Raw genomic sequence first — 27,564 nt, 5'->3', positions numbered from 1 at the left:
TTTTCTCATCTACCTACTTTTCCTCCCTCTATTTCATTTTTCCCTACCCAACAAATTAAGCACAAGTTTGAAAACGCATGGAAGCTAATTAATCTAATCTAAAAATCAAATTCAATCATTACTGTTGTGTTCTCATAATGAATGACTGTTGCACAAATTATAAATAAAAAAGAATGATATTTAGACACTTTATAATTTTAAACATCTCATAATTTATTAATATTTTTTTTTCTATCATATCATGCATAAATCATCTATTATATTTATGTTTTTATTTTTTCTTTATTAGTGTTGAATAACATTTAAATTTTCAATATATATTTTTCCTTTTAAAGAATTAAAGAGAACATCATCCCTACATCATAATATGTTTTTATTTTCTGAGAAAAATCCAAATTATATATACATCATGCACGTACAATCTCTCTTTCTTAATTCTGACATAGGAAGAAATTAAGAAGAAAAGAATAAAAAATATATATTTTTTTTTTGTGTGAATCTCATGTGTTTATCTAATATTTCTCTTATATCTCCCTTCCATTCTTTTGGCTTTCTCTCCAACAAAATATACCATAATAAATGCACATCAAAAGCAAAGAATAATTATGTACAGAAGAATCATTTTCTCCAATAAATATCTTATTAACATACACAATAATCTCTCTCTTTCTATCTATCGTATAATAGAGGTGTAACAAATTAAATAATTTTTAAAATCAAAATCAAACCAAAACATCCCAAGATAATTCCCACATTCACACATATATAGCAGCCAAAACAAAACACGATTTACTTTTCCTGAGTTTTAACGTTCGTTTGGAGATTTTTCATTACGAACATTTGTTGCCAAATCTCCATGAAAGCCCGCACAATAACTGCATGATAACTCCGCGAGTTCAAAGCCAAGAAACACTGCAAAAGCTGCTCCAAATCTTCGGCCTCAGACATCTCCATCTCCGTTATCATCGATTTCCTCAAGTCTTCATAAGGATCCTTCGACTTCTTCACCACCGCGAAGCTCTCCTTCACCTTCCCCTCCACACTTCTCCTCGTCACCGTCGTCTTCTTCACCTCCGTTCCTCTCCGTTTCTCCGAACCTTCGTCTTCCTCGACGGAACGCTGGATTTCAGTTTCTTCAAACTCTCCTTGTCGCAGCACATTTTGCATCTCTGCGCGATGGACGTTATCCTTGACGGTGACGGAGAAGGAGAAGGAAGAAGGCTTGGATGCTTTGAGTCACGTGCGTTGTGGTTAACGGGTGAAAGACGGTATATGGCAGGAACGGGGTTTCCAGGGAAAGAGGAAAGGTCTTTTGAGCGACACATTTGAAACCTTTGGCCATGACGAAGCTCAGCTAATTAAACACTTTAGGGTCAAGAATATATTTATAAATACTTCGTCATTTGAAACGTTCTTATCCGCATTTGGTATTTAATGTTTCTTATATTTTCTCTTTAATTAATTTATACAGATCAGTAATATGCTATACCTTTGTTACATTTATGTTAATCATTGAATGATTTTTTTTAAAAAAAGATTGAATGGATTTTTTAGGTAAGGAACAAATGATAACTATATATACGGACTAAATACGAGCAATATTAGGAAAACCAAATTTGCATTTCTAGCTTAAAATTTAGGTTCCATTTGCGGTTGTTTCAGGAACAAATTAAATGATCAATGGCAAACTTTCCCATTTAAACTTCACCCCAACTTTAGCACTTTGTTCAACTGACATTAATCAGAAATGAATTGTGCTGCTTCTGCATGTGAGCTTTCCAGCTCGACTAAGAACACCCACCATGCAAGCGTGGTCTCAAATCAAAACCCTGCATTTCCCGTACCAAATCAAGTACTCATTCATACTCTTTATTTTGATCCATACCATAAATGACAACATTCCAGGTATTTAATCCAATGTTTTCCACCAATCTAACTAATAAAAGTAACCACTAATTAAAGAAATGGAGAAGATCTTTTTGTCAAGATTTCCATTACTTTTATTATTATGATTTTTGGAAATTACACACTGAAGTGTGATCATATATCGGGAAAGTTACCAAAAGAGAGTAATTCCTTTTGCAATTTATAAAATAGGAATAAATTTTGAATTAATATTCAAATTGGGATAAGTTGTAAGTAATAAAGTCTAAAAAGCTGGATAACTTCGATTTTTTTAAGTGAAATTGTAAAATAATTAATGACTTTTGTTTTTTTTTCTTTAAAAAAATTATAGGAAGTGGTAAAATAATTAAGGACTTCAAAGTTTTTCAATGTTATTAATTATTTATTTGTTATGACTTTAAAGTTATAAAAAAAAAATTATTTTTAAATTAATTTTTAACAACTCTAAATTAGTTTTAAGTTACAGTTTTATTTAATATTTTCTATAGTTTATATAATGTTTTATTTAATATTTTCTATATTTTTATTATTGATGTTAGGAATCATTATTTGTTTTAGTAAAACTCTTTGTGGGACATCATTCTATTATTAATATTTTTCTTAAACAAATGTGTGTAGCACTTTTTTATTTTATTTTATATTTAAATTTAAGTATTTTGTTTATATTATTTTTCTAATTTATAAAACAAATAATAGTCCCTAACATCATTAGTAAAAAAATATAAAAAATATTAAATAAAATAACATAAAAATATTAAAAAATATATTAAATAAAAAATTATACAAAATATATAAAATATTTAATAAAACTATAACTTAAAACTAATTTATAGTTGTTAAAAATTATTTTAAAAATAAATTTTTTGGATGACTTTGAAGTCGTAACAAATAAATAATTTTAAAAAATTGAGACTTGGAAGTTGTTAATTATTTTAGGACTTCATTTAAATTCTTTAAAAAAAAAATAAAAATAGTTCACTTTTTACGATTTTGGTAAAAAAAAACAAAATCATCTAACTTTTTATGACTTTATTACCAAAAATGATGAAAAATCCTGTGACTTATCCCGATTTAAATATTAATTCAATATTTATCTCCATTTAATAAATTTCAAAACAAATTAATTCTTCTTGCTAACTTTCCCATCATATATCTCTTTAAAAAGTAAACTAGTAGTATCTATATATATATTTTTATATTGAAATATATAAAGAATTGTGGAACTTTTTCATATTATTTTAAAATATAAAATCATAAATGTGGAAAATAGTAAAGAAAAAAAATATAAAGAAAGAAGACACATGACCCTTCTTGTGCATGCTAAATTTCCTTAAAGAAAGAAAAGAAAAGAAAACTATATATGTGCAGCTAAAGGCACCTAGGCCTACGGGCAAGGAACGGCTAGGAAAGAAAACGCAAGAGCTCGTACGTCATGTGTCTTGCTTCCCCTTTCACTAGGGACACAAAATTAACCCTAAGCCTTTCCAGGCACAGGGGGTGCTCACTACCCAGAAAGAGGAAGGGTTCCGTTTTTATTCAAAAGGATTCCTTTCCTTCTTTCTTGATAATCTATTCATTTAATTGGGTCAAATTAATATTAATTAACATTCCTTGAAAAAATTAACAATGAGGAAGTTGTGCCCTAATTTTGACAATGAAGATGGGTTGGATACCGTCCTTGAGGTGCCAATTCCCGAGGAGATGTTGTCCGGCATGGGCAGCAATGGGTCCAATCGTTGGAAGAACATGCGAACTCTCATGAATGCTCAATTCGTTGATAAGTCTTCTGGTCTCTCAACACCATCAAACAATGAATTCATGGTGTTGCTTAAGCTTGTGGGTGCTCCCCTTATTCCTCTTCAGGTTCCATCAGACCATAATTTGACTCGCCCCCTCAAAGATTGTTCCATTGTAAGCCTTACCAATCATCTATATATATTAATAATTCAATGCCACGGTATATATTAGAGCATATAAATCTATAACGGTGATAATAACTCATAAACTATATCACGTACGTACGCAATTCTAATTTTTTTTGTCTTGGTTAATTAATTTCGCTTTGAACTCCATGCATACGAACCTTGCGTATCTAAGTATGTCTAGAATGTAAAAATATTTAGGTAACTTTTATCAGAGTGATGTTACATCATGAAAAATTATGCCACTATCTAAAAAAATGAAAAATATATCACGAAGTTATGTACGAACATGTTTGTTACTTTTTTATTTGTTAAAAGTAAAATAAATAAAGAAAATTAGAAAGAGAGATTTAACAGAAATTATGGATTACCATTCATTTGCCGTTTCATAAATTTCCTCACACCTGAAATCTAACAATAGAGATGGTGTTATAGAATACATGAAATACGACACCCCAGTCCCTTGTCGTGTCTGGTGTTCGACACGTATTCGTGTTAGTGTCCGACACCGACACGATACTTGTACTACATTCTATATTTTAAATATTACAGATATTCACGTGTCTGTGTCATGTTCGATGTTCATGTCAGTGTCGATGCTTCACATCATAGAATTAAGAAAAGAGAGAGAGACAGAGAGAGTTAGAGGTGTGTTAAGTTAGAATTGTGTTGCTAGCAATCTTTTGAGTTATAATCAATTGAACTTTTTTTCTCTCACCCCATAAGCCAATAATAAACTGTGCTAGATAGAGTGCAGAATATTAAAGTAGTGTGTGGTTAACATTTCTTATATTTTAATATACAAACATGTATTTTTCTTGGCTATTAGTTGCCACTACAGCACCCAATAGTTTCATTAGTTAAATTAAATGGGGGCCTGCATGCAGAGAGATTCGAGTGCCAAGTACATAGTTCAGCAGTACGTGGCAGCGACGGGAGGAGTAGCTGCGTTGAATTCACTGGAAAGCATGTATGCTATGGGACAAGTGAGAATATGTGGATCGGAGGTGCGTCGTCAAGGTGATGGATACGAAGAAAGCGTTCAATCAAGAGGCAAAACTGAAGTGGGAGGCTTTGTATTATGGCAGAAGAACCCTGATTTATGGTGTTTGGAATTGGTCGTTTCCGGTTTCAAGGTCAGTGCTGGCAGTAATGGAAAGCTAGCTTGGAACCATTCTTCTTCTCAACCTTTCCATGCTAACAAAGGTCCTCCCAGACCCCTCCGCCGCTTCTTTCAGGTAAATAACATTCTTTTCATTTCTATTTATAATTGATTAAATTATACATATCAAATTAATTAATTAATTTAGATATTAATATTAAACTTGTGTGTGATTTTTTTTTAATATTTAAGAAGACCCTTTTCATTTTCTCCCAAGTTAAAAAGTGACTATTTAAAGTAAAGACTAAAATATTTTCTTTGTTCAGAAAAATGATACGAAATCTTATAATAAGTAACATTGAAACAAAAATGAAGTTATATACATAATATAACCATAGTTAGAATGAAATATTCACTTATAATTATTAAAAAAATTAATCATGAGTGGTTGTTACTATTATCAGGGACTGGACCCAAGGTGCACGGCTAACTTGTTCCTAGACGCAGAATGTGTAGGAGAGAACAACATTAACAACGAGGTTTGCTTCATGCTCAGGTTACAAACGGATCAACACATTCTGCAAGCACAAAGCATGTCCAATACTGAAATCGTAATGCACACAATGCTGGGTTACTTCAGCCAACGCACGGGGCTACTGGTGAAGTTTGAGGACACAAAGTTGGTGAAAATGAAGGCCGTTAAAGGAAAAGAGTCAGTGTTTTGGGAAACAAGCATCGAGTCCATGATTGATGATTATAGATACATAGATGGCATTAACATAGCGCATGGTGGGAGGACAATTGCCACGCTTTATAGGTACGGTGCGGCGCATAATCACAAACATATGATTGAGGAAACATGGACGATTGAAGAGGTTGATTTTAACATTGTTGGGTTGTCTATGGATTGCTTTCTGCCTCCCTCTGATGGTGAGAGAGAGCACGAAGGTGCAGAGCAAGCAGTGGGAATGGGATAGGATTTTGCTTCGGTTCTCCTTCTTTGCCTCTCCTCAGCCAACAAAGACATGAATGGATATCCTATACTTGCAAGTAATTCAATTTTATTTTAATTGGAAACTTTGGGTCAGAGATAAAGTGAGTTTCGTTGGCTGAGATTTGGTTCCGAGACAGAGATCTGATTCAGATCTTGATATCCCGCGGCAGAGTTTAGCGTCTAAAGTGCAGTAAAGACATCCGAAAAATCCTTTTAAAAATCGGTTTATAAGAGAGTGACCTATTCAATTATATAAGTATTTTTCCATGTTCGTTAATCACCCGATGTCGATGTGGGACTCTCAACATCTGTTGTGGTGCGCAAACACCTTGATGCCTAAGTCAGTAAGAGAAGAATGAACAAGAATGAGAGTAGAAAAGGATTCATACCCGAGGTGCCTATTTACATAGACAACTGAGATCACGCATGCTCCAATGTCTAGCTGAACCCAAATAATATGGGAGATCCCTGTCTATATTTAATCAAGATACTGATCCAAAACAGTTTGGATTCACACTTTTCGATTAGAAATAACCAAATAACCTAGCAATTGGAATTGATTACTGAGCTGAGGATTTCAATTGAATCCAAAAACGAATGCTTAAAATTTATAAATACTAACTCTCTAAAAATATTAGTTCAATTGCTGATCCTGCATCTTATAAATAAGAACAAAAATAGTATTTTTCATGTTAAGGAAATAAAAAATAATAGCACTTTAATTCATCAAATCAAATTTATAATGATGAATGATGTGACACAACATAAGCTTTTTCTTTGACACTGACACAACATAAGCTATATGTGGTAACAAGCAGGAAAAACTAAAGCATAAAAAAAGATCGAGCATTATACTAGTGGTATGAAATCTCAAATACTGTATATAATATGTAGAATACCAGCTTTGCACATCAAGCTATATGTGGTGTTCTAAGTTTACCCCTTACATCTTCATTCATCCATCTCATATTTACCATAGCCAATTATTGTATCGGACTCAAAAACAATTAAGAAAAGAAATCCAACCTCTGATACAGTATTAGACGCAGCAAAAATCAACGAGAAATATAGCACCATAATTTTTTCATTATCAGTCAATAACACCCCTTTCTCTCAACTTCGATGCTCACATTGCTGAAAAACCTTGATTGAGCTGAGTCCAAATCTGACACTTTCTTGATGCTGCAAAATGTTCAGGTTTTATAAACAATGGAATTGTGAGGAATCAGTCTATACAAAGTAAAAAACAAGCAACCAGAGATATTCACATATATTGAAGAAGTCTAGAAAAAAAAGGGTTAAATGTAAGTTAACCAATTTGTGCACTTTGACACTCATACAGCTAGTCATTTCAAGTAACTCTATTATCACTTTATCATCATTGATTTCTTGAGTAATTCCGCAAAATAAAATGTTTTGTTCTTAAAAGTAATTAAATGGCTTGAGATAATGAAACTAAAAGCAGAATCTACATATCGGTAATTGAATTCCAACAGCTTGTAGAGGCAAGTCTTATATATAAATATTTTCTTTTGTTAATTTTTTTTATATTTTAAATGAAAATTGCACCATGGATGGCTGCAAAAACAGCCAAGTCTTAGAGCGTGAAGGCATTTTACCATAACATAATATTTGATTATTTGAATAACGTGATTCAAAATTTACCTTTAATTTGACATCAAGACATAAAAGAAAAGATGTAATCCTTCAATGGAAGAGCTTTTAGAATGGCTAACTTATTTGAGATTTTCTGTCAATTAACCAATTGTTTTATATCGATTAGCACCATGAAGATTGGGTATATTCTGTTGGTAAATATTTATGTTTTAATTTAAAATTTATAAATATATATTAACTATATTAACTCTATTTTATAAAATAAAATATTTATTTTAGATTTTCTTAAGATTTCGTTTTAATGAGTCAACTAGTTTGTTTTGACAATTATAGGTTGGTTTTCAACCGATCATGTTTCCAACGGTCATATTTTGTTGTTGCAAAAATATCTATATATATATATATATATATATATATATATATATATATATATCCTCTTTTCTAAAAAAGGCACAAGCAGATAGTCTCGTTACTTTTCTCCCAAAAAATTTCTCTTTCTTTTCTTGTAAAAAAACTTATTTTTTTAGAACAAAAATATTGGTGTTCAGACGGTTCGGGAATCCTTTCGCTACACATGATCGAAACCAACGGATTGTCGTATCTTGGGAGTAGAGCGCAATCAAATTTTTCTACCAGTACAGTGGGACGTTTTCTCTCTAAGGATAACATTTGTGCGCTTCAACCCAGACTAAATATTTATTCCCCTAATTTATTTTTTCCTTATTCTTATGGTATGATATAGTGCATTGTTGATTTATGTGTTGTCAATTAAAATTATTTTTCTACTGTTATTTTGTTATTTAATTAAAGGATTTACATTTTTCTTCTTATTTATTTCTTTCATTTTTATTTTATTTTCTAAGGAGAAAAATTTATCTACTTTTTTTTAGCATAGTCTTTTCTGCAGTAGCATTTTGTTTTACCAAAATATCTGTCATGAATATGATTGACTCCCCTTTTAGTAAGTTTGAAAAATTAATCGATGAAGGCACAATATATTATGCTTTATTAAAAATATTTTATTATATTATTTCATTTCCTTAAATTTTAAATTAGTGAGAGATTGTTGAAAAGATATTTTCTTATAATTTGAAATTTAAAATTAAAATATATTTTCTTTATTAATGATGGTTTTGAAGAGAAAATGCATTTAGAATTAGTTTATGAAAAAAATTAAAAGCATACTTCTAATTTCATTCCTATATGTTAGAAAACTATATTTTACTTGGTCAGATTCTCCTCTGAACACTACATGTCTTTAAAATTAGGATGTTTGTTGTTTGGTTTTTTTTTCTAATGTTATTGTTATTGCTGCAAGTATTTTGTTGTTACATGTTAGTGACTGATTGCCTCTATATATGTAGCTTTTTGCTGTAATAATAATAAACATGTGAGAATACAACACACAAAGCAATAAAATGAACACTTAGTGAAGCTTTATATTTTGTATGTCATTTTCTTGATATGGTATCTTATAATTAAAAAAAAAAATTTATGAGCTATGAAGAAAAAGAGAACCAAATCTGAAATATCTTAAAGTGTGGAGGTGTCTAATAAAGGTTAACATCCTTGTTAATAAGAAAAGGAAATTTGACAAAAAAAACTATTAATTGTATTTTTGTTGGATATTCTTTACATAATATTACTTATAAATTCGTAGTTGTTAATTCAGAAGTGTTTGAAATTTCTAATGATACTATTATGACATCTTTTTTTGGAAAATGTTTTTCCTTGAAAAATAAATTGTTAAATCTTTATATGGTTTGAAACAAGCTCCAAAGCAATGACACAAAAAGTTTGATCAAGTTGTTCTTTGGTATGATTTTCAAATTAATGATAGTGATAAATGTGTGTATGTGAAACAATTTGATGATAATGGATGTGTCATTTTAGGTTTGTATCTGGATGACATATTGATATTTGGTAGTAATATGCATTTCATAAATGATGTGAAGTTTTTCTTGTCTAGAAATTTTGATATGAAAGACCTTGGTTGTGTAGATGTGATTTTGGAAATTAAGCTTATAAAGAAAAATGATGGCATGATTTTAACCCAATCACACTATGTTGAAAAGCTATTGAAGAAGTTTAATTATTTTGATGTGAAACTTGTTTCTACTCCTTATGACTCATCCATCAAGTTAAAGAAAAATTTGAGTAAAGGAATTTCTTCACATAAATATTCTCAAATTATTGGTTCTTTGTTGCATTTGACAAACTTCTCTAGGCCTGACATTGCATATGCAGTTGGTAGATTAGAAAGGTATACTAATAATCCCGATCATTCTCATTGGATTGCATTAGAAAGAGTTTTTAGATACTTAAAAGGAACCATTAATTATGACATTCATTATACATGTTTTCCTGCAGTAATTAAGGGGTTTAGTGATGCAAATTGGATTTTTGATTCTGATGAAACAAAATCAACAAGTGGTTATGTTTTTACTTTAGCTTGTGGTGCAATATCATGGAAATCTGCTAAGCAAACTATTATTTCACGTTCTACTATGGAAGCATAAATTATCGTTTTAGATACTGCTAGTAGTGAGGCTGAGTTTCTTAAAAATTTGTTATGTGATTTGTCATTGTTGAATAAGCCTATACCTCTAATTCCAATGCATTGTGATAGTCAAGTTGCTATATCTAAAGTTACTAGCAAAAAATTTAATGAAAAAAGAAAACACTTAAGAGTGAAACATAAGTCTATTAGAAATTTGATTTCTCATGATGTCATTTCTCTTGACTTTGTCAGGTCAGAAAATAATATTGCGGATACCCTTACAAAAGGGTTGACGCATCAACACGTACTTGAGTCGTCGAGGGGAATGGAACTAAAGCCCATTATTTAGTTACAACAATGGACATCCATCTCCGTGTGATTGGTGATCCCATGAATGAAGTTCAACGGGTAACAACGAAATTGTTTGTTGACTAAAGTACACCAAAATGAAATTTGGCGAAGCTGTTCCGTTTCTCATTCTTATGACGAGGTGTATTATAAATTGTGACAATATTAAGGTTGAGGTATTTATATATGTGTATTTTTGGTAAAAAAAACTCTTAATGAATCCGATGACAATTATCGTAGGGGTGGGGCTCACAACCCACTCTTTGAGGATTCACCTAGTGAGTGTGGTGGCGGGGCCGTCATTGTGAGATATGGGTTAATCTCTAAGTGACACTCATGAAACAAGATACAAGCGCAAGGCCGTGTAACGCGCTACCACTAATTAGAACCCAATTGAACGCCAATATTGTAGGGGTTGTGTACTAAAGTCCAGTTAAAGAATATGTAGTTCAAGACAATTAAGTCATTACGTTTTTCTTGGGTGGAAGTTCATAAACACTAGGTATAAGGCTCAAACCCAGAAGGTTCCTTATACCGAAATACAATATCATATGCTCTTTCTCTTATGTTTCTATACAAATTATCTTTTAGAAAATATATTTTAAAATTTTAAATTATGTGGGGGAATGTTGATAAATATTTGTGTTTTAATTTAAAATTTATAAATATATATTAATTATATTAATACTATTTTATAAAATAAAATATTTATTTTAGATTTTCTTAAGATTCCGTTTTAATGAGTCAACTAGTTTATTACGTTTGTCTTGACAATTGTAGGTTGGTTTCCAACGGTCATATTTTGTTGTAAAAATGCCTATATATATTTCTTTCCTCTTTTCTAAAAAAGCACAAGCACACAGTCTCGTTCCTTTTCTCCCAAAAAAATTCTCTTTCTTTTCTTATAAAAAAAACTTATTTTTTTGAGAGCAAGAGCATTGGTGTTCAGAAGGTTCGAGATCCTTTCGTTGCACACGATCGGAACCAACGGATTGTCGTATCTTAAGAGATGAGCACAATCAAATTTTCCTACATAGTTAGACTAATATGATCAGACAAAAAGTTAAATAGGTCAAGCCATGAATGCCAAGGAGGCTCACCCATTAAAAGGACAACACCATTTAATAAACCTATACTTGTCACATTTTAGGGATCATATAAATAATTATATGAAAGAGGTAGCTAGTAACACATTTTTCCTTAGTTCCTCTGATGGGGATACAGTGAAAATCTAAATTGGCGGCTTCAAGATTCTTCCAGTTATGAGTCTGGACTGTCTTTTCTAAAGATATTAGGAAGCCTGGGAATCAATTCATTTGATTTAAGTAGTTTATGCATGGAAACGCGTTAAAGAATGATAACTGAATCATTTCTTTATCTAGTGTATGAGCATGTGAAATAACAAACGAGTTCACTGCTTGAGGGTATTGAAATTGAAGAAAAGGGTGAGAATTGAGATGGGAACGAGATCACAATCAACAAAAGAGAAAAAATAAAAATAAAAATGTCCATGTTGGCTTGATTGTAATCTATGATTTTCAAATGTGGCTGGGGTTAGTGAAACATGTCCCAGTCGCACGAAGTTCTGATTCTCATCCAAAAAATGGTGAAAGTGCCTCCAACAAAAGCACTCTTGTTGTTCAACACCGCAACCTATCAAGGCCTTCAGCACACTTCCCACTCTATCTCCTTCATCCTAAATCATCTCCTTTCCTCTGGCATGCTACCCCAAGCCCAATCTCTAATCCTGCGTCTAATCTCTGGTCGAATCCCCTCCTCCTTAATGCTTCAACTAACACAAGCCCATTTCACCCCTTGTTCAACCTACACTCCTCTCTATGACACAGTTGTCAATGCCTATGTTCATTCTCATTCAACCGACCAAGCCCTCACTTTTCTACACCACATGATTCACGAGGGCCATGTTCCTTTATCAAACACCTTCAATAATCTTCTGTGCTTACTCATTAGGTCTAATTATTTCGATAAAGCTTGGTGGATATTCAATGAATTGAAGAGTAAAGTTGTTCTGGATGCCTACAGTTTTGGGATTATGATCAAGGGTTGTTGTGAAGCTGGTTACTTTGTGAAAGGCTTTCGGCTTTTGGCCATGCTGGAAGAGTTTGGTTTGTCTCCGAATGTTGTTATATACACTACTTTGATTGATGGGTGTTGCAAGGATGGAAATGTTATGCTGGCAAAGAATTTGTTTTGCAAGATGAATAGGTTGGGTTTGGTTCCCAACCCGCATACTTATAGTGTGTTAATGAATGGGTTTTTCAAGCAAGGACTTCAAAGGGAAGGGTTTCAGATGTATGAAAATATGAAGCGAAGTGGAATTGTTCCTAATGCTTATGCTTACAATTGTCTTATTAGTGAATATTGTAACGATGGGATGGTGGATAAAGCTTTTAAGGTGTTCGCTGAAATGCGTGAGAAAGGTATTGCATGTGGGGTTATGACTTATAACATTTTAATAGGCGGGCTGTGTCGAGGGAAGAAGTTTGGGGAAGCAGTGAAGTTGGTTCATAAAGTCAACAAAGTTGGTCTTAGTCCTAACATAGTTACGTACAACATACTGATCAATGGGTTTTGCGATGTTAGAAAAATGGACAGTGCTGTTAGATTATTCAATCAGTTGAAGTCAAGTGGACTATCGCCAACGTTAGTGACTTATAATACTTTGATTGCAGGGTATTCTAAGGTTGAGAATTTAGCAGGAGCTCTTGACTTGGTCAAGGAAATGGAAGAGAGATGCATTGCTCCTTCCAAAGTGACATATACGATTCTAATTGATGCCTTTGCGAGACTAAATCATACGGAGAAAGCTAGCGAGATGCTTTCTTTAATGGAGAAGTCTGGTTTGGTTCCAGATGTTTACACATACAGTGTCCTACTTCATGGGTTATGTGTGCATGGTAACATGAAAGAAGCGTCAAAACTCTTCAAATCATTGGGTGAGATGCACCTCCAACCAAACAGTGTCATATATAATACCATGATTCACGGTTACTGCAAAGAAGGAAGCTCTTATAGGGCTCTTAGGCTGCTCAAAGAAATGGTTCACAGTGGAATGGTTCCAAATGTGGCCAGTTTTTGTTCAACCATAGGGCTTCTTTGCCGAGATGAAAAGTGGAAGGAAGCTGAACTTCTCTTGGGACAGATGATAAATTCAGGACTAAAGCCATCAGTTTCTTTGTACAAAATGGTTCACAAAGTCAAGGGTGATGTTTAGAATATTGAACTCGGAATTAAAATATTTTGTTTCTCTTGATTCAATTTCTTATCAATAGAACACTATAATCTTTAGTCAAGCTTGTTCAAAAAATTATCCTGATTTTTTGTCTCTGAGGTTAATCTACATCCTAAATGCATAATAATTGATGCATTCTAGATACAATTTTTTTTTTGGTCAGCATTCTAGATACAAATGAATGATTGATTTGAATGAACAGTTTGCTCTGTGTGCATATTGATATTTCTTTCTCTACAACACATCCTATCAAAGTGCATGATGCCCAATGGATTAGGACAAATAGCCTGGGGAAATATGTCAGCTGAAAAATAAAGTACTTATGATTACTTAGTTGGTTGGGGAAATTATTAAGTAGAATGAGATTATAGTTTATTAATTTTTATATGACACATGTTATTTATTTTTTGTTGACAAAGAAAAGTAGAAAAAAGAATGTGAAAGAAAAAAATTTAAAAAGAAAAGATTTTTTATTGCATTTTTTTGGGTATAACCGAAGAAAAATATAAACTTTCTCAGCTCTTGTTTGATTGAGAGGAAATGAGAAGGAAAATTATATTTTTAATAAAATTAATTTAACATTTTTTTATTACACTGTAATTTATTTATAAATTTTTTATTTTCAAATTATAAACTCTCAACCTAATTAATTTTTTTTAACCTGAAACCAAATAAAAAGATATTCTATGGCGTACAAAATAATTTGTTATTGTTTTCTATTTTTTGGGTCAAAAGTTACCGTTCAACTTGCTCAGTTACTAAGGTCTCCCTTCCTGAGTTCGCTTCATCACTCAGCTCCCATCGTCCGCGGCAGCGCACCCATGGTGACTCTCCACTCTCGCGCGACCAAATTAGATTTGTTGTAAGATTTCTTTTTGGTCCCTCTTTTATGTTTTTACCTATTTTCGCTTTTCATTATTTTTTTCAAATTAGACAAACACGCAAACAAAATACTTTGTGTAATGTTTGGTGAAATTATGAAAATTGGATGTTCGTGAAACTGATTATTTTATATTCGAACTGTTTTGGAGTGAAAATAACACAAACTATTTTGTGTTATTTTTAGGCAAGTAGGAGAAATGAAGTGATGCAGAGGCAAATATTGTTGGCTAGTGCTAATTCCACGGGAATTGCTGCTGAAGATAATCCTTTACAATCAAATAGTAAGTTGGTATTTCACTTCCTGAGTATTTCATTGATTAATTTTGGTCTTGCTGATACAGTGTTTGTATGTTGGTAGTGTTTTTATTACTGCTTTGGTAGAAGTATAAGCTAGGTATAATCTCAATTTAACATGTTATCACACCTCATGAATCATATACACTTTACCTATGAACTATGCAATGCATACGACTCCTCAATTGTTCTCAAAATAATTTTATCTCGTCGCGCTTGTGATTAAACTCGTCGGGTCCCCACAGTGGATCTCATCACAATACTCGTCGTGCAAAAACTCGTCGCCCTTAAAGGGTCTTACAATTGTGTGATTGCATAGTTCGTAGCTCACAACTCAATACACACATCTCAATACACATGCATTTCACCATTCATCACAGGTTCAATTTGTCACTTACAATTTTAATCACAATTTCATAATCTCAATGTAACAGTTTATACAAAATGCTTCCTATAACATGGGAAGTAAAACCTCTCAAATAATTACACACAATCATATTAAAATGAATGAATCAAATCATAGATCAAAAATATGAAAACATCAAGAGTCCTCAAGTTTATCAACCAATTTACATTAGGACATCAATGGGTCCATCATCACAACAATATCGTATTTATAATTGTAAAGGAAAATTATAATTCAATAAACATCCCAAAATAAACCCCAATTTGATCCTCTATGGATTCCTACACATTCATTCTAACCCGAATTGCGATAAACTCACCCCTTACCTCTAAGCGGGCTCACGTGTGTATTCCGACATAGATAACGACATCTCTAACAGTTTCCTGTGATTCCTCAAGCTTTTCTTCTGGGTTGTTTTGTTGGGGTTTCCAAGTGTGAGAGAGAAGGAGAAGAAATTGAAGCCTTCATTCCATTGTCTGCGTGCGATGAGTATTTCTCCCTCCCCAGACATTTAATTGAAGGCGAAGATGTGAATAAATGAATTTCGAGTCTGGTGCTTCCATTTCATGATGATCCAACGGTTAATAAGTCGGAGATCATAGTTTTACCTAGACAGGTTTTGAGTGTCTGCGGGAAAAGAAAAAGCTCAGTGCGAGAGACATTTCTTCTATCACATACATTATATTCAAAATCCTAACCGTGGATCTGTGCAGAAATAATTTCCTAAACTCGTGTTTAAATTTCATAATGATACAACGGTGAACGAGTTCAGGATTATCATTTTACCGAGACAGGTTTGAGTGTATGCAAGAAAAAGAAAGGATTTTGAGAATGAGGAAAGGGAAAACGAATTTGAGAAGAAGAAAAAGCGCAAAATGTATCGTCTGAAAACTAACCTAGGATGTCTCTCTCTATTTATAGTTAGGGTACTCTCATCCTATTATTTACTCTATTTATTTATTTATTTGATAAAAAATTCTATTTTATTTCTTATCAAATGAATAAATAAAATATCTTTTTTATTTTCTCTCAAACCATTATTTTAATTAATAAAATTATTTTTCCTTATTTAATTAAATATAAAAACCTCATCATTTTTCTAAAACTCTGTTAACAATCCTTTTTTTAATTTATTTACCAAAAAAATAGGATGTTACAAAACCTAATATATTCAAACTATATAGACTTTTATCATGCATCTAAGTTCACTTTTGGGAGACAAATAAATACATTTCCATATCAATAATGATGTCAAACAAATGTAATTTAGTAGACAATCAATTATATTATTTTTAACATGCATGATATCTTTTAATATACACACTTAAAAATTATGAAATCAAATCCTTAATATCATGATTTATAAGCAATGGTTTATATTTGGGTGATCCATATGTGGTTAATAATTAACATTTTCATTCAACACAAACATTCTAATCTGGTAGCATCATTATATCAATTAACTTGGAATTACAAATTCCATAGATTTGATCACTTTAATTTGGTGATAAAGAAATCTCACCTTAATGTACAATTCTAAATTATTTTCTTAGCCACCAAAGATATAAACTTGTAAGTGCGGTATTATCAAAATAAAAGAATTGGTTTCTATCATAATTTTAAATTATGTATTTATCTCGTCACGTGCAGGCCATTAAAAGCTTTGTATAATAATGTAAGGCACATGACTTTCTATCACATGGCAATTGAATTTCATACAAGCCATAAAAAAAGACATTTATCACCAATATACTTTTACGAATCACAAGTTGTGCTTATAAAATAAAGGCTTAATTTTACATTTGGTCCCTATTTATTTATTGAGTCATTTGATCCTCCAATTTTAAAAATTTGAGGATTTGGGTGCTTTTGTTAACTACCTTGAGTGACCGTTAGTGAAGGATTTATTTATTGAGTCATTTGATCCTCCAATTTTAAAAATTTGAGGATTTGGGTGCTTTTGTTAACTACCTTGAGTGACCGTTAGTGAAGGACATTGGCCCATAAATATTGTTTAACTTAATTACTATTTCCTATTCGCGAACCCTTCTACCTCTTTTCCAAATCGTGTTCGAGAGTGCTTGTGGATCACGGATCTAGTTTCTTTACTGTCTCTATGCTGTTTATTCAAAACGACATCGCATAACAGTTCTGTTAATATTTAATTGTGATTCAATTTTAAAAATCATAAAAATGGTTCGGATAGGCAACACAAGGACGGCTTGAAAAGGGACAACAAAGAAATCAAGTTAGTGACTCACTATCCTCCGCTGGTATCTGAGCCTTCATGGCCTCAAGGCATTCATCTTCCACAGCTTCATTTCCATGCAGTTACTGTCGTTGTCAACTACCAGGGCTGCATTGCGTTCCTTGATTTTTGCCTCAAGTCCTCCCTCCTTTAGTTCAACACCGACTCCAAACAAGGCATCCGGGACCTCTCCTGGACAGAGGCACTCCTTTGGTTAGTCTTTGTATACATGAACATGGTGCTCCTTCATTTGCTAATTTGTAGAACCTTTGATGTATTTTTCCAAATGATAATTTTTGCATTGATACCAATTACCAAACATATGCATAAGGAGATTGTTGTTTTCTATTATCTGTTATGGCTCACTATATTCTAATTGCTTAGGAGTTTTCAGTTTCTCTATTCTTAAAAAAATATGGAATATTCATTATATTTAATACTTTTTGAAATACAAAGAGTTGTTCTTTTACAAACTCTTAATTTTTTTATGGAGATCATCTTGTATACAGAGAGCTATTCTGTTGCAAACTCTTGATTCATTAGCATTGCAATAATTTTTCCTTTTGCTCTCATGAATCTTTTTGGCTTTTTTAACAACTAAAGGCTTATGTCAGAGTTGTGATAGGTGAACATTAGGAGCTTTGGCCGTAGAAATCTTTTTGGAAGAGTATAAAATTGATGGTTATCTCAATGACTTGATGGAGTTGTTGTTTGACTGCTTCAAGTTCGAACACTTGCAACTGAATTAGCATTTGGTGCTTGTGTCGGGGCTGAAACACATATTGCAGAATTTACACAAGCAAATGAATTTGCAGTAGGTGTTGGTGCCGAAGTTCGACCACGAGGAGCTGAATTTGCAATTGGTATTGGTGTCGGGGTTTGACCATCAGTAACGAAATTTGCAGAAGGAGCTGGTTTAGGAATCGTTGAAGCTAATCGAGCAACTAGGGCACTTGCCTCTGCTCTTGATTTATGCTCCTTGTAACAATTATTTAATCAGAACACAATACTAAAATTCAAATATTGGATTAAATTTAAAAGTTCATGAATGTGATGTTTTCACCCTTTTTAGTAGTTTGGTCTGAATTTCTTTGTATTTTCCAATCCTTGCAGACATCAAAAAATGAATTGGTCAATTATCCATGATTAATTAGCATAGCAAACAAATCATAAACAAGCTCAATTTACCTTGTTGCCACCTCTATTAATCTTCCTATCAGCTTGAGTTTTACCTTTACAAGTTTGTTTATTGTGACCAACTTTTCCATAGCCACTAGACACAACATAGGGTGCTGGTCATGGTAATTATTATTTTTCCTTAGGCTCATCATTTGTCTTATTCCTTGCCTTTTTTGCTCTCCTCATTTCAAGGGGATTGATAGGTTCATATTCACTTTCTGGCCACAACATTGGACCATCATATGGTTTGATAAAATATAAATATGTAGCCATATATGTTGATTTCCTGTACAAAAAAACAATACAAAAACTGGTTAATTATTTGTTTGGGTTTCACATCATAGAACATAAATTCAAAACTTGTTAACCTGTAGCAAGTAGCCACATAATCATCAGGTTTGAAGTTGTGCCATACACACGTTACCCCATGGCAGCAAGGAATTCCTGTTAAATCCCAATTTCTGGGGTTGCAACTTCTTTGTTTGATATTGACCACATATTTGTGATAATAATTAGAGACATCAAATAATGAGTATTAGTCGTCATCGGACCAATGAGAAGTCCATCACTCAATAGTTTTTTTGTTCTTCTCAAGTATGAGTTGGATTTTGGAACATATAGGACCCCTATATCTCATCATCCTTTCTCTTTGGTTTACAATCCTATTTGTCAAATAAAACTTAATACCCTCTAGTAAGCTGATAATTGGTTTCTCCCTGTACTCTAGGATGCTTTTATTGAAAGCTTCATACATATTGTTTACCTACAAATCACATTGGATGCTACTTCCATATGTTGACTTTGTCCATGATGAAGCTTGTAACTCATCTAACTCCTTCCAATCACTCCCATTAGTCTCCTTCATCTTTTGAATTATTCTTTTAAATTCTGGAATAGTCGTGGCTCTTATAGCTTGCCACATCATTTCCTTGAGTTGAGCACCATGGTGTCTTTTCCTAAAGTTGTTGTAGAGATGCCTCACACAAACATGATGCTCCACATGTTGACCCAACTCCTTAATGACATTTACCAACCCCTGTATGAAATTACAAAACATATGGTTATGTCCTTTTTAATAATAAAGAAAACTATACGGTAATATTTGACAGAATTGTGTAAACACACCTTTTGCTTATCAGAGATGAAATCCAATTCTTGGATTGGACTCCATGTCTTTCAATAATAAATCAACAAACCAAGCCCATGAATTTGTCGTTTTAGCTTCCACAACAACATATGCGATATGTAGCATTTGATTATTGGCATTTTTCCTTACCTTAGTTAGAAGATGACCACCAAAATCCCCTTCCAGAAAACAACCATCCAGACCAATTAATGGTCTACATGTTGTTACAAATGCCTCTTTACAAGCCTCAAGACACATAAATTATTTCAAAAATAGGACCCTTTTGACATGCATTTGTCTTGATTGTCATTGTGTTGTTTTTATTTCTTCTCAACACCTCCTCATTATATTGTCTCAAGTGTTTGTATTCCTTGGATGCACCTTGAATTTTTTGCAGTGCCCTACACTTAGCTTTGTAGGCTTGATCCAAACTTAACTTATACCCCCATTTGTCTAACGCATAAGCAATCAGTGCTTGTGTCTTCATATTTGGTGTATGTCTTAGAAGACACATGAATTTGTTACTCAGCCAATTAGTAGAAGCTTGTTTGTTTATAGCAGTCCTATGACAAGTGTGTTCATTTTTTTATTTAAGTATCTGCCAAAATTCATATGCCTTGACTTGCTAACCTATAGCTGAAAAGAACAATTTGCCATGCACTTGACAACAACGCTTTTTTTGTCGTTTTGATTGATGACAAGATTCTTTTTATGCACCATTGCAAATGTTTTCACTGCATCAATGACTTCTTTTTTGGTAATGAAAATTAGGCCCTTTTCAAAATTAATATTGGCATCATCATCAAGCAATCTAAACCTTGGAAACTTGACCTTAGGAATCCCTTCATCTTCACTATCAGGTGGTGTTTCCATCTCATCGGTATCACTGTCCTCATCTTCAAATCAGATGTTGTTGTTGCTTCATCATTCATCCAAAATGATGCATCAACATCCCAAGTGGCCTTATATTCATCATCACAATTTGGTAGAGGTGGAGTACGATTTTCTGCAAAAGTTTTTGGATCCAACAGAGTGGTCCAATCTCGGTCTTCTCTATAGTCATTCCAAGGATGTGTGTATTCACTATCAGTTTCATTTTCGGCCTCATAGTCTCCATCTTCATATGATAATAATTCCGATAAACACATTTTTATAATAATAATATTTTTTATATTAATTCTAGTAAGGATTTTAATAATAACTCTAACTATATGATATATGGCAATGTGAACAAAGAATTTGATAATAATAAGCAATGAGGATTGAATAAAATTAGAGTTTAGAAAAGAAATAAAGATAAAAAAAAGTAAAGAATTCATAGAAACATAAAAAGTAAATGAAACGAAAATTTATAAAAGTTGGATGAATACATATATTGTGATTTTTTTACCAAGAGTTATTTTTTGAGTATTGATATTTAAGGATTTGAGTGATAATGATTCAACCAACAAAAATGATTGTCAAAGGTTATTTATAGACTTCTCCTAATAATAGTTAAATTATATGATTTTGATATGTATATGAATAAATTCTTAACTATTTAGATCTAACGGCTTTGATTGTCTTTGTGTGATATCTTTTGACAAATTGCTATAACCTCCTTTTTAAATTCGAATTTATCCTTCCATTAAAATAATGTCATCGAAATCATGTTCATTAAAGTAACACCCTTCAAGTACATATGATAAGCATCTAAAGCTATTTTATCAAAATAACATTACGAGAATACTTAACCTTTTTATATTTCCTTCACCTTACTCTCTTTCCTTTCCCATCAAAATGATATCAAACGAAATGAACCAAGCTTCCAAACTTAAAATATTTCACAATAGAGATAACACTCAAACTTTGGACAAGAGTGAGGCATTAGCCATAAAGCGCGAATTTGTTTATCATGCCTACTAAATTCCTTTTTTCTTAATGTCAAAATTAACCTTAATGAAATGAGAAGAAAAGACTTAATTTAAGCTTAATTATACTATTGTTATCTTAATTATAATTAAAAATTCAATTGAGTCTCTCTCACTATGAAAAACACTACAATCATATTTTTTTTGTTAGTTCCATTAGTTTAATTGACAAAAATAAACATTTTTACCTCAAATGCCAATACAAGTGATGTAAAAATGTCTATTTGCAAGACTATCCTTAGTCAAACTAACAAAACTTACACAAAAGACATAGTTGTAATGTTTTAAACAATTAAAAGATTTAAGTAAACTTTTTAATAATCAAATAAACCAATTGAACTTTTAAATATAATTAAGTAACTAATTATGTAATTAAGCTAAATGACTTTAATTACCCCTAATGAAATAACCCCAAACGACTTCAATATAACTTTTAAGTCTAATATCCATCAAATGAGACATCTTTTCTTAATGTCATTCCATAATTACATAAGTCACTCTTAGATTAGAAATTCTCAAAAAAAAAAAAAACATTGTTTTCTAAGAATATTATTTTTTTAAAAAATCAAATCAAACAAGAAAAATTAACATTTCGAACTTAAAATTCCCCAAAGAGTAAAAATTTCCCTTTTACCAAGCGCCTCCTATGTGTGCACTTAGATTCACCTTTACAAGTTTTGAATGAAATTATGTTGAAATCAAAATACTAAATACTTACCATTTGATTTGATAAATATCCATGAAAAATTGTATTACTAATTGTTTACAAAATTTTCTAATTTTCAAACTAGTTTTTGAAATTTTATTATTTGAAAGTTAGCTAACGTGATGTTTGATAAAAACACATTATTTAAATAAATATAATGAAAACTTATATATGATCGAAATTATATTACTTCAATTAAAAAAATTGAATTACTTTTTCGAACAAAATATTTTGAAAAAAGAAATAAAACACCACTTGTTCATAAGCTTCAAATCATACAGGCCAAGTAGCCTCAATTGTTAATTTAGAAATTTGTACATTGAATAATGAAACCATATATATCTGGCTCGCTCACATATTCTTCTTCCCCTTTGTGTGTTTTCGTGCTTCCCTATACAAAACATCTTACATTACAACTACATCACTGAAGTAGAGAAATGTGAGGTATGTGTTCTACCAAATTTAACTTCTATTAAGGTGAGGAGTACACTTTAAAAAGATAATAATAATAATAATAGTAAAAAAAAACAGAGCTGCAGAGATTGATTATAAATAAAAGAAATGTGCAAAGTATTTCTATATGTTGCTAATCCCCCATTCTATAATTCACCATACAGCAATAACTTCAAACATGTCAGCATCTTTCAAAATCACAATGTCCTGAATCCTCATTACAAACATTTTATCTTCCCCTCTGGCAGATTCATAAGTGCATCAGTTAATGAACTTGTCAACACGTGAACTTACCTGAAGTTCAGAGATCAAGTGTAAACCATCATATGCACTATCTTTGCACTTGCATTTTAGTTTAGAAGCAAGAAATAACATAGGACCGTGAAAATTTTTGCCAGTGCAAAGTTCAAATGTTTATGTCTCTAGAAGACTGTTATCATTGTAAAATATAACAGGTATAGCACAAACACAGGCAAACTAAGATGTAAAAGAATCACAACGTTAATCACAACTCCAATGAACTCACAAGATCAGAGAGGAAAAAACATCACTAAACTACATCAATTTCATATACTTGAATCTTTTTCCAAATAGTAAAAATTCATACAAATGGATTGTTTGCTGAGCATAATTAGGGTTTCTATTGGGGGTAGAATTATGGAGATGAAGAATTTATTGTGTGTATGAGAGGGTAAATGGGATCTGCAAACTCAAGCTAGGGATTAGGGTTTGTGAATTCTTCTTTGAAAGCGGAACTGAAGATACATAATGTGGCGAAGGCGAATGGTTGAGTGCGAGTGTATTGTTACTACTTATATGAGTTTGAGAGTGTGAATGTGTGACCCGGCCTAGGAACTACCTTTTGGGCCAGAAATACTGAATTTTAATCTGGCCCAATATTATTTTTATCAAAATAATAATTTGATTAATTTTTTGTCAAATAATAATATAATAAAAACAAATATATATGCAGAAGTAGATGAATTAAAAGGAGATTTCTTTACTAATTGGGTTGAGTGTAATAAATGGGGATAATAGCTTACAAAGTGAATTAAGATTCAAATTTCTTCTAAGTACATGTTTAGACGGGGTGTTTGTGGAATTGATTTTGGATAAACGTAATTTTATAGAATTAATTTTAAGTAACTGTGATTTTAAAGTAACATGATTTTCTTTTTGTATTAGGAAACTGATTTTTCATAGAAAATGTTTGAAAACTAATTAAAATTGGTTTTTGGTGTGTAATTATCAAAATGGGCTTTAATGTTAATATCTACGCGTATCTGAAATTGAACCTCTATTCAAACAGTAATCTTAATCAGAGGTGGCGTCAACTATTATAAGAAAAAAAAAACGTGGAAAGCAGACATAACAATTTGGGGGAGTTATAGGTGATATTCATCAAAGAATCTCTGCAATAATGGGCTACCAAGCAAGAATTGATCACTTAAAGTTTTAACCCTTTCTCATTAGATTAAACTATCCTCTGCTCATAACTCAGATTCAAACTCAGAAGGCATTACAAGTTACAACGCGAAATGCAGTAACTAAATTAAGGAATTACACATCGATAAAAAAAAATAAAAAATAAAAAAGCAGACTAAACCAGTAAATTCAACTGTATTAAACATTCCAAATTATTAACCCCAATGTAAAAAGAATTCATTATGTTTGTCAATGTACAAAAGTAAGCCCAGCCATTACATTAGAAAGAGGGATTTAGAATTGAAGCAAAAACAACACTTGCAGGATTCTTAAAGTCTATAGTTTTTCATTTATCTAACTGACACAAGATATTTATCTAGCTTGAAACCTGCTATCTCGGCCTCCCTGCAGAGCTCTTTGCACTTTGCTATCCTCCCAGAGGCCATGTAAATTTGAAGCATGTCCTTGTATAAGCCAAAAGAGGGAGAAAATCCAGCCTCTTTAAGTTTTGAAAAATATCTTGTGGCCCTAGATAGATCATTCAAAGCAACAAACAGTTTTATCACCACACGATAAGCAGGAAGGTCAAAAAGGCAATTTGAGGCCTCCATCTCCCAAACTACCGCCAATGCCTCTCTGTATTTCTTCTCTGTGTAACGGCTGTGAATCACAGAAGTGAACATAACTATGCTCGGTTGATAGCCAGACTGTTTAAACCAACTAAACAGGCTTTCAACTACTTCAAATTTCCCCATCTTAACGCAGACTTTCATTATAGCTGTACAGTCTTGCTGGCTTAAATTCAATTCATCTCGTTCCCCAAGTTCATCTAACAAAGGCAATACATGCCTGTGTCTGTCAGGGTTCTTTCCAAGTTCTAATATTAGCTTCGCATATATGCTGGAATCCAACATTCTTTTATCCCTTCTGGCAACTATTAGAACCTTCCATGCAAATCTAAGGTTTCCTCCTTTAATAAAACCCTTAATCATCGCCTCCAAGACAGCACGACTTGCCAAACCAGTATACTGGCCTAGGTTGAATGGAATTCTTAACTCATGGTTCCTGGCCAAGACCTCAACAGTTGAGGCCAGAATCCAATCATCTGGGAAGAGATGAGGTTGATTTTGTGCCCATAAGAATGTTTGCAGAGCTCTCTCAGGGAATCCCATATGACCTAATTCCCTTATTGTCAATGACAAGGACCCTTTCCTCAGGAACTGCACCCACTTTCCAAGAATTTTAGATACATCTGCATCTGGACCAAGCCTGCTTATTTGTCTTGCCAAACCAACTAGGAAACTCGGGCTTTTATACACTTTCTTAGCCATAGAAGCCCGCGAAGAAACCACAGCTGGAGCTGTCAATTTTACTTGTGTTTTTGGTGTAGGTAGTCTCAAAGGTCGAAGCTTGAAGGGAACTGGAAGAGGAAGAGGCCTTTCTCGATCCAATTTTCCAGGTTTTTGCGGAATTCTACCTTGGAAAAGTGATGAGATGGCTTCAAGCTCATCTGATTCCCAAACAACACCAATATTTCCATCCTCCTCTTCATCATTCTCTTCATTGCTATCCATGTCGTCGTCAGTTGGTTTAGAGGCGGTGCTAGGCTTCTTCAAGAACAGATTAACGCCAAACTCTGGAGGTTGCTTGGGACGTGGTCGATACCGATTGTCCTTTGGTGGTCTTCTCCTTTTTGAATGTGCTACTACAGTGACTCTTCTGTAGTTGCACAAAGTTCTTCCCACCGGAACAAAATGCACACAAGGAAACGACACTGTGCAGTCCATTATTCAGAAGTAGGAATTAAAAATGTGGCTTTTGCACTATCATTCAGAATCTGCAGAGAAAACTATTGTCATATATTTATATAAACATCTAAATGACCGAACAGGACTTTCATCAAACAGATGGTGTGCATATTGCAGTACCTTGGAAACGGCAGAATTTCTCACTTCTTTGTGGAAAAAATTCAACTTGCGTAACTGGGGTGACAAATTCCAATTGCCTGAACACAGAAGCGGCGTTTATTTCATTTGGATTGGGTTCATATACATCTTCGACCTTTTTAGCACCTGGCTCTGCTATCAGCCTGTCACTAAACGGCAACACTAAATTAATTTTTAACTCTCTCCCAATAGATTTTTTTGGGTTCTCAAATTGCAATTGATGAATAAAATATTAATTAGGTTCGTTGTAATTTACTAAACTAGTAGAGAACTGAGCATAAGTGCAATTAGAGACTAAGAGAAATCCCTGAAAACAATGAAAATAAGTGGAAAGGGTGAGTGTACCTGGGCAAGAGCCTATTTTTTGAAGAGAGGTTTCAAGGGATGATAAGGGTCTGTGTTCCCTTCAGCATGCATGACCCAGAGAAAGTTACGATTTGCTCTTATAGTTATAGCCGATTTCAATATGCAGAGTGGTAGAAGGGGAATGGTAAGGGTGAGCCAGAAATTGTGATTTAGAGCCGATTTTCATTCAGCTTTTGTTTAATTTTTAATTTGAAAAAAAAGATAGTAAACCACCATTTTCTCTCTCATAAGAGACATTGTTATAATAAATTATCAAATTTTAGCGTTGATAGATGATTGAGTTTTTTTAATCATGAATATAAAGATTTGATTATTTAAGTATGCATATTATAATAAATTCTGAAAGTTATGATTCTTTGTTAAGAAAGACAAAATTATTTTGATAATTTTTACTTGAAGGTTAATTTTATGGCTTTTTGTCATGAAATATATTGCTTCCACTAAAAAAAATCTGAAATTAAAAGAATGTTAGAGTTGATGAGTTTCTTTTTCAAAAAGATAGATGAAATAGGCACATATTCAAAACCTTTTAGCTAAACATAATAACAATTTTGAATTACCAACACTTACTCCTATATTAACAATTTTCTTATAACTTTCTTTTGTAATTCCTTATGGATTAGCATTAGGCTAGCAACAACTCAAATTGAAACGACCTTAAGTAACCCATAATGAATGTTAGTAGAGCAATGCTAGGAGCTCACAGAAAACAACAAATGTGAGTGAGGCAGTGGTTAAAAGGGAAAATGTGATGGGAAAAAGGAAGAATTAGATAACAATGTGGTATATATTAAAAAAAAAAAAAAAAGACAACTGAAATTCTCACTATGGAGAGGAAAGGATTCATCTAAAGTGAAGAGAAACCCTGCCATGGAAGTAAAAGCCATTCCCATTGATGGAGAAAGCCCCTCTAAGAGGGTTGTTACTGCCTTTGCTCCTGGAGAACTTGCACTACAACTATACAAGAGTTTTGGAGAAAGCC

The 27,564-nt window shown here is 32.5% G+C and overlaps 4 protein-coding genes, 1 long non-coding RNA gene and 1 other non-coding gene across 7 annotated transcripts; 2 read left to right on the top strand and 4 right to left on the bottom strand.

The window, feature by feature from the left end:
• Window positions 1-789: 789 nt before the first annotated feature.
• Window positions 790-1,167, bottom strand: LOC114420698 (transcription repressor OFP8-like). The gene has a single exon (XM_028386526.1). The coding sequence runs from the start codon at window positions 1,165-1,167 to the stop codon at window positions 790-792; it is 378 nt and encodes a 125-aa protein (XP_028242327.1).
• A 2,210-nt stretch (window positions 1,168-3,377) lies between these two features.
• On the top strand, window positions 3,378-6,099 carry LOC114417746. Its single transcript, XM_028382819.1, has 3 exons — window positions 3,378-3,816; window positions 4,715-5,065; window positions 5,394-6,099. The coding sequence occupies exons 1-3, from the start codon at window positions 3,532-3,534 to the stop codon at window positions 5,904-5,906; spliced, it is 1,149 nt and encodes a 382-aa protein (XP_028238620.1). The 5' UTR covers window positions 3,378-3,531; the 3' UTR covers window positions 5,907-6,099.
• Window positions 6,100-11,991: 5,892 nt separating this feature from the next.
• Window positions 11,992-13,623, top strand: LOC114420697 (pentatricopeptide repeat-containing protein At4g11690-like). Its single transcript, XM_028386525.1, has one exon. The coding sequence runs from the start codon at window positions 11,992-11,994 to the stop codon at window positions 13,621-13,623; it is 1,632 nt and encodes a 543-aa protein (XP_028242326.1).
• A 4,828-nt stretch (window positions 13,624-18,451) lies between these two features.
• LOC114419734 lies at window positions 18,452-20,280 on the bottom strand. Its single transcript, XR_003668288.1, has 3 exons — window positions 19,776-20,280; window positions 18,660-19,686; window positions 18,452-18,577 (listed from the first exon to the last, which is right to left on the bottom strand). It is a non-coding gene; the product is annotated as an uncharacterized LOC114419734 (long non-coding RNA).
• A 2,822-nt stretch (window positions 20,281-23,102) lies between these two features.
• Window positions 23,103-23,166, bottom strand: LOC114420766. Its single transcript, XR_003668399.1, has one exon. It is a non-coding gene; the product is annotated as a small nucleolar RNA snoR101 (small nucleolar RNA).
• A 1,280-nt stretch (window positions 23,167-24,446) lies between these two features.
• LOC114419733 (pentatricopeptide repeat-containing protein At2g01860-like) lies at window positions 24,447-26,743 on the bottom strand. 2 transcript variants are annotated; one of them, XM_028385502.1, is made up of 3 exons: window positions 26,562-26,743; window positions 26,199-26,365; window positions 24,447-26,107 (listed from the first exon to the last, which is right to left on the bottom strand). In XM_028385502.1, exon 3 carries the CDS (start codon window positions 26,055-26,057, stop codon window positions 24,621-24,623), a length of 1,437 nt encoding a protein of 478 aa, XP_028241303.1. In that variant the 5' UTR covers window positions 26,058-26,107; window positions 26,199-26,365; window positions 26,562-26,743; the 3' UTR covers window positions 24,447-24,620. The 2 variants fall into 2 exon arrangements, with proteins under 2 accessions (XP_028241303.1, XP_028241304.1); XM_028385503.1 differs by having other exon boundaries at window positions 26,199-26,359.
• Between the last annotated feature and the right edge of the window lie 821 nt (window positions 26,744-27,564).

The sequence above is a fragment of the Glycine soja genome, chromosome 7 (genome assembly GCF_004193775.1).
Source record: "Glycine soja cultivar W05 chromosome 7, ASM419377v2, whole genome shotgun sequence".
Taxonomy (NCBI): Eukaryota; Viridiplantae; Streptophyta; class Magnoliopsida; order Fabales; family Fabaceae; genus Glycine; species Glycine soja.
Note: the sequence above shows the minus strand (reverse complement) of the source record. Positions and strands in the feature narration are given on the sequence as shown.

Coding starts and splice junctions, on each gene's coding strand:
- LOC114420698 (XM_028386526.1), bottom strand. CDS start 1,167: ATGCAAAATGTGCTGCGACAAGGAGAGTTTGAAGAAACTGAAATCCAG.
- LOC114417746 (XM_028382819.1), top strand. CDS start 3,532: ATGAGGAAGTTGTGCCCTAATTTTGACAATGAAGATGGGTTGGATACC. Junction 3,817..4,714: donor CCCTCAAAGATTGTTCCATT/GTAAGCCTTACC, acceptor GCCTGCATGCAG/AGAGATTCGAGTGCCAAGTA. Junction 5,066..5,393: donor CCCTCCGCCGCTTCTTTCAG/GTAAATAACATT, acceptor TACTATTATCAG/GGACTGGACCCAAGGTGCAC.
- LOC114420697 (XM_028386525.1), top strand. CDS start 11,992: ATGGTGAAAGTGCCTCCAACAAAAGCACTCTTGTTGTTCAACACCGCA.
- LOC114419733 (XM_028385502.1), bottom strand. CDS start 26,057: ATGGACTGCACAGTGTCGTTTCCTTGTGTGCATTTTGTTCCGGTGGGA.